This window comes from Macadamia integrifolia, chromosome 14, assembly GCF_013358625.1.
Source record: "Macadamia integrifolia cultivar HAES 741 chromosome 14, SCU_Mint_v3, whole genome shotgun sequence".
NCBI classification, from domain to species: domain Eukaryota; kingdom Viridiplantae; phylum Streptophyta; class Magnoliopsida; order Proteales; family Proteaceae; genus Macadamia; species Macadamia integrifolia.
Genome location: NC_056570.1, coordinates 23742355 through 23752764, shown reverse-complemented (window position 1 = coordinate 23752764; position 10410 = coordinate 23742355). Strand labels below are relative to the sequence as shown.

At 37.5% G+C, this 10410-nt stretch overlaps 1 protein-coding gene across 4 annotated transcripts in view; it reads right to left on the bottom strand.

Moving 5' to 3' along the window:
* Positions 1 to 6973, bottom strand: part of LOC122061630 (lipoyl synthase 1, mitochondrial) — an 11338-nt gene extending 4365 nt beyond the window's left edge. For all 4 annotated transcript variants that reach the window (XM_042625030.1, XM_042625029.1, XM_042625033.1 and 1 more), the window contains exons 1-3: positions 6315 to 6973; positions 5563 to 5774; positions 4586 to 4965 (exon numbers count right to left, since the gene is read on the bottom strand). In XM_042625030.1, the coding sequence (XP_042480964.1) occupies positions 4586 to 4965; positions 5563 to 5774; positions 6315 to 6958 (1236 nt within the window). In that variant the 5' untranslated portion in view covers positions 6959 to 6973. The remainder of the gene's footprint in view (positions 1 to 4585; positions 4966 to 5562; positions 5775 to 6314) is intronic.
* Positions 6974 to 10410: the final 3437 nt, after the last annotated feature.

Here is a 10410-nt window from a genome sequence, read left to right as displayed (position 1 = left end):
CTTCAAAAGCATAAGTATAAAATTAATGGTGTATGTGGCATTTTACGTAATTTTTGGTAAACAACAAAAACAATTCTGTTAAGTGCAACCCATACAGGTTTCTGTTTCTTCCTAGTTACGGAAACCTTTTTTATTTTTTTTTCAGTGTTACCATACAGCATTTCAGGACCCAGAAACACTCAAAAAACACAGAAACACAAAAACTGTGCCGGACACAGAATACGTTTTTTAAAATAGAAACGTTACCATACAGACAAAGCAACCAACCTTAGAAAACTACCCAAACCAAGAAAATTGATAGACAAACGAACAGAAACACTCGACTGTTTGGAGGACAGGAAAAGCAAAGGCAACAGAACCATGCATGCGCAAATGCTCATGCCAAAGGAAATGCAAAACTAAAGAGCTTTAATTATTACATTTGGAAATTATTTAACTAAATTTCTGAATCTGAATGATTAAAACAAAAAATGGAGGTCTGAAATATCTCAAACATAGAAAGCTTCCAAGATACAACTGCAAATTTTAGACCAGAGAACTATTCAATTGACAAGGATTCACGCAAAATCTGGGAAAACAGTTACAGCAGCAATGGAAGAAAATAGACTGACAGGACAATTTGGATTTGGAAAGCCAGTTTGTCATCATCACGAAAGGGTTTGAGAATGAGGATCAAACACTAGATAATAGGCAACTCAAGCCAGACTGGATAAAGATCTACGTTATTAGAAACAACCACCATAGGTCACCCTCAGAACATTATGGGATTGATGAGCAAGTGCCAGGTTCCAATATTGGAGCTGTGCTATTAGTCTCCATATGAAATTCTTGTTGCAGGAGCCAAGTTTACAATATTGGTGCCTTGCTAGTTGCTATTGGTCACCACTGAAGATTCCTCTGAATGGGCATGCAAGTATGTTGGAATTGTTAGACAAAAATATAATTTCATTGACAAAAATAGAGAAAACGGCTAAGGAGGGGAGCAATAAAAGAACACACAGGATAATTGGGCTTGGATGCAACATGCAAGCAAGTCAAAATTGATAATTTGAGAATGAAACGATTAACTCAGAATAGCCCAATAAGAAACTCAAGCCAGATTGAATGAAGATTTGTTAAATACAACATTGATGTCATAGTGTCTCAGAATCCAGGTCATTTGGGACTACAAACAGCAATCACCATTGGAGCATATGGCTTTGAGGAACTCGAACCAGGTTGCCAATATTGGAGCCCTATGAAGGGTCACCCATTGGACATTCTTGTGAACCCTCGTGTGCACACAAAGGGTGGAGAGGAGAGATGAAAATGAAAAGAACAAGAAGGGGTGTTGAAACTCAGAAGTGAAAAGAATGGTAGAGAGAATTTAGAAGTGGAGAGTAAAGTTATTTGAAGAGAAGAGAATATCTCCAAACTTTGTGTGTGAAACTGAAGATTGCATTCCTATTTATAGACAGAAAAGCTCGGACTTCAGAAACCCACAAGTCTGTTGGACTTAATAACTTTACAAATCCACTCTTGACACATAATACTGTTACAGACCATTCATAAAAAAAGATAAAAACATATGGGACCACATCAAAAGTAATACAATGATTTAGAGAATACAGAGAATCTTTTAAAGATGAGAGGCACACCAAAAGTAATACAAGACAACTTTAATCTGTATCCAGTTGTGACCCATCAGATGAATAGCTATCATTTGGACTTCTTGGAGAATTGTGATCTCAGTGTGTCACAAAGTGATAATGATGTGACACCAATCGATGAACTAATGGATAACCCATGTGGTCATAACTCCAGCCATCTCTCCTATAGAAATGAGCAATCTTTGTGGAACTGTGGATAGAGCCTACTAGAGAGCAAAGATCCATGTAGCCGACCCCATTTAGCTGAGCTTCTCCTTTCTTCTTATTTTCATCTTGCATTCTTCATCTTCCTCAGTACAACCCCACACCCAGAACCTCACACCCAAGAAAGAAGAAGCCCGCCTTTTTTTTTCAATAAAACTCCACACCCACAACCTCATTGCGTCCCTTCTTTAATTAATATCTTTTCTTTTCCATACTACCCCTCCCTATTACATCTTATTCTCCTTGGTCCATACTTATACCCACACGTGATATATTTGTGAGTTGCAATTGAACCTCATCTATTTACAATTCTGTCATCCTTTGAAATAAAAAAAAGTTATTTACTATTTTGCCATTACGTTCTAAGTGCTCTTTGCTTATCCCCACCATGGTAGTCAACAATGAAGTTCTCCAACAGCTCAATGCCTATAAAGGTGAGACTGACTCAAAAATTGACACCCTCACTGACTGCGTCGATACCCTCACCACCGTTGTCACCTCCATTCAAACAATGATGACAACCATGCCAGCTTCTCTTGATCGATTGGTGGCTTCAGATAGAGGAAAGAGTCTCATTCAATTTGGTGATTCTTCTAACACCACCCCATGGGATCTGTCACTACCACTGCCACAAACCACTACCACCACCACCTCCGCCGCCACCATATCATACACTACCTCCACCATATGGAGCTGGTTGATATGATGATGGAGCGGAAAAGCAGCAAGACTAGATGTCCTTGATTTTTATAGAGACAACAATCCAGAATTGGACCTTGACTAGATCCACAGCTTGTATTCTTCAGATGGTACAGATTGACTTAAGGCACGAAAGGACCTATTTATAGAGGCTAGACTGAAAGGCACGGCTCAAATTTGGTGGCTCAAGAAACAACAACATAACCGAACCCTAGGCATTAGATTAGTTACTACTTGGCCTAAAATGCATGAAGTCATAAACCGGAGATTCTTGCCTCCCGATTACAAGCAGCACATGCACCTCAGGTTTGCACAGTTAAATCAGGAAAATTTAACAATTAAAGAGTATGTTGCTAGATTCTATTATTTTGCCACTCGTTCTGATTTTGAATGGGATGAAGAAGTATTGGTAGCACAATTCCGCAATAGTTTGCACCCCCAAATTAGTGTTGCCCTTGCATCCAGTCGACTACCTACAATGGAAGATGTCGTACAAGTAGCGTATCAGGTTGAGAAAAGTCTAAAACACCCATACAATCGAAGAAATTTTGCAGGTCAGTTTCCTCGAGGGTACTAGGTCCATTCCGTAACAACCTTCTACCTAGGAAAGGTAATTTAGCAAACCACAAGCTAATGTTACATCTATGGCATCTTCATGACCTAGCCGGCCGTATTCTCTACCTTAACATGCTTCTGACATATCATCTTCACGGCCTACTCTTCTATACTCTCCCCCTAGACACGGTTCAGATAAACCTTCTGAGGCAACAAAGTTTACAGTTCGGTGCTACTCGTGTAATGGGTTTGGGCATATCAGTGCTCAATGTCCCAACCGTATGGTTGCTTTTATTGATAAAGATTCTCCTATACCTTATATTCCCAAAGAGCAACTTGGTTTTGAAACAGTTAATTTAACTGAAAAGCGTCCGTCAGGTGAAGTCCATGACACTCCTAGTGATGAGGACCCACATCCTTTTATGTCATTCGTCATGAGTTGACCGCTCAGAAAGTCACTGACGATGATGATTGACACCGTAGTAGTATTTTCCAAACCCGTGTGAAGTGCAATGACCAACTGTTAACCTTGGTCATTGATGGAGGTAGTTGCACTAACACTGTCTCTAAAGACGTTCATAAGCTGAGATTGAAGACAGAGCCACATCCAACCCTACAAGGTTGCTTAGGTGAATAACACTAATCTCAAGATCACAGATAAGTGTTTGGTCATATATTCTATTGGTGGCTTTAAAGATACAGTTCAATGTGACGTCCTCCCTCTTAAGGTGTGACATATCCTTTTTGATTGACCATGCTTATTTGACAAGAAAGTTTAACATTGTGGCTATGCCAACACATATGCTTTCAAGCACGACAACAAGACTATGAAGTTCTATCCTGCTAAAGATCTCCCTAAAATTAAGATCAAGAAGATGGTGGGATCGTTCCTCATTTAGCATATTCCTTCCGATGGTCTCCTCAATCCTATCCTAACTTGACAGAGTCGAGTTCTTTTCAGAGGAGGAGAGTTGATGCAGATACAGCTACAGCTACACTTGCCTGGTAGGGCCAACATAACAGGCTATGAAAACCAAGAGCCAAGAATAACCAGTCCAGCCCAAGGTTGGAAGTGATTTATTTAGGAGTTTATTTATTGTCTTTTATTTTATGTCTTTATTTCCAAAGAAGTAGGAACGTAGGAGTGTTAGTAGGAGTTAGTCGGTTTATGTCGTTTTCTTTCGAATTAGTTTCTTATTAGGACATGTCTTCTTATTAGGTTAGTTTCTATTTCAGTTGATTTCCTTTTATGTTCTTTATTTTCCTATAAATTGCTTGTAACCAATAGAGAATTCAGATTTGAAGTTGAATGAAAGATTGGTTGAGCTCTACGTGAGTGTGTTAGTGCGTGTTTTCCCCTCTTTTCCCCCTGTAATACATAAGATACTAATTTAGTCAAATTAAGAAGAGTCCTATTATGCAGAAGATGACCATCTACTGAGATACAAATTTATGAAACTGAAAGTATTGGAGCATACCATGTCCATGCCTAGAGTTCGATACTTCTCGAAAGCTTCAGGAGTGATGTATTCAGATACTGGCATATGGCGCTTCGATGGTCTCATATATTGCCCAAATGTCATGACATCAATCCCTGCAGCCCTTACCTTTTCCATAGTCTTAACCACTTGATCAGGTGTTTCTCCACAACCCAACATTATTGATGTCTTGGTAAGTGTACCAAAAGGAGCATAATCTTTAGCCATCTTCAGAACATCTAGAGATTGAATGAAATTAGCACGACGGTCCCGAACAACACTTTGAAGCTCTTCCACTGTCTCAATATTGTGAGCAAAAACATCTAACCCGGATTTTGCTACTTTCTCTACCCAGCCAGGGTCCCCTTGAAAATCAGGAACTAAAAATCACAATAAAGACACAGTCAAAAAGAAGAAAAAGGACTATTGGATGCTAAAATAAAAAACACTAATGAGCATTAAGTGCTACAACAATAATGATATCTCCAAACAATCATGCTTATATAAATACAAAATTTAACATATTTTGACAGCGTCTTAATAAAAATAGTTATTGCCATGATAAGTTAATAACCACAAAGCTCACAAGCTACACACGCCTGCCTGTGCTGAAGATTTCAGATCCATTATTTGGCAGAAATCAGTAACACTCCTGGATCAAACATCAACCAGACCCCTCATGAACCCCGATCACTGATCTCTAGACCTTTCAGTTGGGTAACCTATTCTGATTCTCAACAATAGTATTATAAATCACCAAATCAGGAAAATTCTTAGAGATTTCCTTCGTATGGCATGCTATTGCCAATCTCAACCATGTATGTGTGTTGCAAGATAAAACTCATACTTAACATTTAACATTCATAATTTTTCATCGATCTAATATCTGCAACCCTCCATATTCTGATATAAAGTCTAGAAGTTTTTGTCTTAACAAACACATTGATAACTTCATTGAAAATGAGAAAAATCCTTACCAAGAGCCTCTATCAGTGTACTCGGCTTTAAAGCCTTCAACTTCTGTACTGTCTCTGCAAAATGACCGCTCCCTTGATCAGGTAAATCATCTCGATCAACACTTGTTATCACCACATAATCCAGACCCCATGATGCAATTGCTTCTGCCACATTGGCAGGTTCATTAGGGTCAGGTGGAGGTGGAGTCCGTGATGTCTTCACATTGCAGAATCTGAGAAGTAGTCAACACAGAGAACCATGTTTCAGTGCAAATAAATTTATAAATAGAAAGAAAAAGGCTGCAGTACTTGCAGAGAAACCTATCACTACTAACTTCCATAAACAACCCTTCAAATAAAAATCAGATGACATAAAGATAGGTGCATATAACTTTAACCATACATTGGACATGTTTAGCATCAAATCAAAGAAAAAGCTGAATTAAAAGGAAACCATCCCTTGTATCTGTGTCATGCATCCAAGATTTGAGTTAGAGTGCAAACCAATTTACTTCGGGTGGAAGTGCCACCCAGAACAGAACCTGCGCTCGGGTTAGCAGCATTTGTAACAAGGGATTAAATGGCTTACCCAGTGCACGAGACTGCAGGGTATGGGGAGGGACATAATGTACAGAGTCTTACCCCCACTTCGCAGAGAGGCTCTTTCCCTCATTTCTAATTATGATTCTCATACTATACCCATCTAATGAGCAGAATCAAACATGAAACAAGACAAAAATTGTAAATTCTAAACAGAGTAATTCACCAATTACCTGCAACCTCGAGTGCAAGTGTCTCCAAGGATCATTATCGTGGCAGTGGCGGTTCCTGTCTCTCCACCGGACCAACATTCCCCTAAATTAGGGCAACGAGCTTCTTCGCAGACGGTGTGAAGCTTCAATTCCCTAAGCTTGCTCTTGATCTTAGCATATTTAGACCCACCAGGGATTGCTTCTTTCATCCATTTGGGCTTTGGAAGGTGATTCTTCTTCGTTCCAACCTCGACCGAATACTCATCGTTCTGTTGAAGACGGATGAAATCAGCTAACGAAGGTGATTCATCTGCCAATACTTGTCTTAGACCCGCTAGGGTTTGTGGCAATTTAGGCTTTGAAGTTTCAACAGAAGAAGACGATGATGAAGAAAAAGATAGAAAAGAAGGCGTGATTAGGGATCGAGACGATCTGGAGGATCGCGCAAGGTATAGGAAGCGAGGATACATACCTCTCTCGCTCTCTCGCTCACCAGTCTCTATGGAAGCAACGGTTGGTGGCTGTCTATATATGGCTTCTCTCTCTAAAACGGTCCCCAACTCCTCTACCAACTGCCGACCAATCAACGATATATGAGCGACACGTGGCATAGAAATCCAACAGTCAAAAAACCCTACCCAAAGATTCAATCCCAATCCACCCATTCTATCCGAAAGCCAGAAAAACCCAACCCAACCCAAAGCTGCGATTATCAGTGGAAGGGAGCTTCGAGAATACTAAGAGAGGAACAATTCGCCATGAGATTTGTTCCAACCTCCGGCTTCTTTGTAGAAGAATAGGGTATATTCAGGCCATTGTTGTAGTCTTCTGCATGCCTAAGGCCTCTTTGGTCCATTGTCAGCAAAAGTGGGAACGGCAAAAAAATAGAGACATACAATATGGATTTTAGATAGATAAGAATGATAAATGATACGGTCAAAAAACCAGGGAACGACAAATGGATAGAAACGAACGATACATGTATTAAACGTGTAGTTTTCAAAGAAACAAAACCAAAAAAATATAGTATACTCATGTAAATTGAGAAATTATTACATGTATACCTGTATCTAATATTTTAAATTACAACAACATCAAACATTCATACATATATCATCCAAAATATAGCATCCGATGTAAATTAAATTAAAAATTAATACACCATAATAAATAAATAAAATGTCCAAAATATAAAAAACTTCATACATATCATTCAAGATGTCTAAAGAACTAAGTATCATTATAACATGTCCAAAGATCAATGATAAGGTATTAAATTATACGAAGTAGATCTTCCATCAGTTCCGGTGTCAGATGGTTCAGGTTCTTCATACGTCTATTTCAACCTCAAAGTCTACTATAGATAAGTCACCAAGATTTTTTAATTCAATAGACCTTGAATCTTTATGTAGTTGGCTTTTTAGGGTTAATCTATTTTTTTTTTTTTCTTTGTTGGTATTGCATCTCAAGCACTCCAATTACTCTCACAATGAGAAGAACTATAAGGCTGGCTCAAGATCCTACAAGCAATATTTTGAAGCACAGGAAATGCACTATTAACAAATTGCCACAAAATTGCTACAAATTAACACAAGTAGACAAATATAAAAATATTATATTTAATAGTAAACTAATTAACTAAGTCACTTACTTGGATTGCTAGTTTTCATCATTGTCTGCCCTGTTATATTGAACAACAATGAACTTCATATGGTAATCAACTATTTCTTGCATGAATTGCTTACGATCTTCTAAAGGAACCAAGGTGTCCATAATAAATTTTTGTGCATTTATAAAAGTAATTCCATCAATATCAAGTCAACCACCATACATAATAGAAGGATTCAAAAGTGCACCAAAGACATGAACATGCTAAATAATGTTCTTCTCTAACCTAACTTGAAATAAGTCCATTATGGTTAAATACTTCCCTCCATCCTTCTCCACAAATTTCTTTAATATTTCATTTGTTCTTTCTGTTGCTTCATATAAGTAACCTACAATAGAATCCTCTGAATTAACAAGGCGAAGAATGCGAATGAGTGGCTCCATGAAAGCAACAACTTCCTTTGCCTCTTCACAAAATGCATATGATTGAATTATCCCAACAGTTCTTACTTACATTTTATCTCTATTGAACTGAAAGGCTCTTCCCACTCAGATTATGCAACTAAAAGTCTCAATTCATTCTCAACTACAATGAGAGAGTGAAGCATAAAAAAAAAAAAAAGTACCAAACATTGTCTTGCAAAGCTGCTTGATATCTCTATTGTTGGTGAATTTCCTCATTAATGCTACAATACATGTGTGCCTGTGAATATAATCCACTACAAGTTTTTCCATCTTCTATAACTTCCCTCACCCATATAACTTTTTTTGCCGATATCTTTCAAAAGCAAATTAATCACATGTGCAGCATAATTTGTTCTATATATATGATGTCATTTTTTAGCCAACATATTACCATAAGAAGAAAAGTTAGAACCATTATCTGAAACAAATTACACAACATTATTTGGTCCAACTGTTTCAATGACATCAAAAATTTCATTGAAAAGAAATATTAAAGTTAATCTATTTATATCGCAGTCAATACATTTCAAAAACACAGCACTCCCAGGAGAGTCAGCAATCACATTGACCCACGACCTCTTCGATATGTCAGTCCAAGAAGTGGACATAATTATGCAACCTATAATACCCCATATCGCCTTTATGTTGCTAACATATTGCATGACTTCTGCTTTTTTCTAGGAATCAAACTGGCCTGAAGATTGCTATAACTAAGTACAACATAACTTGTACCATATGCAAATGCATCCCTTATCATCTCAATAAAAAGAACTTGTTTGAATAACAATGAAGAAAATATTATTATTGATAAAAAGAAATTTGTTACCAACATGCCCAATAACTTCTTGTCTTGCTTAGTAGCCATCTCTACCATTGTGGGTTGATGTATACTCCTAACCAGGGGCATAAAAGTTGTGCTATTTGTGAAACTCATTCCACGTTCAAAAGTATCACTCTTTCTTTTCTTAGCACATCTACTCAAATTAAATTCTACAAGGGCATCAGCTTGAATGTGATCAGGAACTTGGGTGCAAGTTTGAATATAATGGCCAGGTTGACAACCCAAATGAGCCTTCACTCGTGAAACACTCAATGAATAATTAAGTCCACAATATGTACATGTGAAATGGCCCAACCACATTGCTCTACATATCCTTAAAATTTATCCTTAGGTCTCACCATTTTGTTTTGGCTCAGGTATCTCAACTTTGAAATACCTACATATTATAATCAAACATCCATTCCAATTTCGACAAATAAAATAACTAATGTATTATGAATCAATTTACAACAAATCAAAACTAAATCATACATCAGAGGCTTTCATCTTCTAAATGATAGCCACTTGGTTACAAATGAATACAATCAAAGCTTTAATGTTAAGGCTCTTGACCGATGAAACCACATACCTTTTGAAAAGATGGCAAAGGCTTGTAAATAAAGACAAAGAATACTCTTGATTATTAATTCTTGAACCGTTTTGCCAAGGCACCTCAATGTGAGAATCACTGCTATCCAATCCATAAATTCAAATGCTCAATTAGGTCTTTAAAAATCTCAAGTAAAAGGTTTTTATAACAAAAGAAAAAGGTTATGGTAGCTATGCACTTGGGAACTAACTGACACCATATGTTATCTAATTTGGGACTCCACCACATGTTGTATATTGAATCAGGGGGGAAGGTTTTCCCCTTATGCTATGCAGATGTAGGAGGTAAATAATAGATTAAAGAAAGAAAGAGGAAATTATATATGTAAAAAATCCAACAAAGTTGACTAAGGGGGAAGGTTTTCCCCTTATGCTATGCAGATGTAGGAGGTTGAACATGAAAAGTATTTTGTATTTGCCAAGCAGGAGCTGCAATCACCATAACGCCTGAATCTCCATTTTTCTATGATTAATTACAAGGTACAAAGAAAGACATCCAAACCCTTTTTTCCTTTTGTTTTATTTTTCCTTTTGCAATTTGAGAAAGCAAGGCAATAGTTGATTCCTTTACACTTTAATTGGATAGTTGGAATAGTCAAGGGGGAAAGAGGGGAA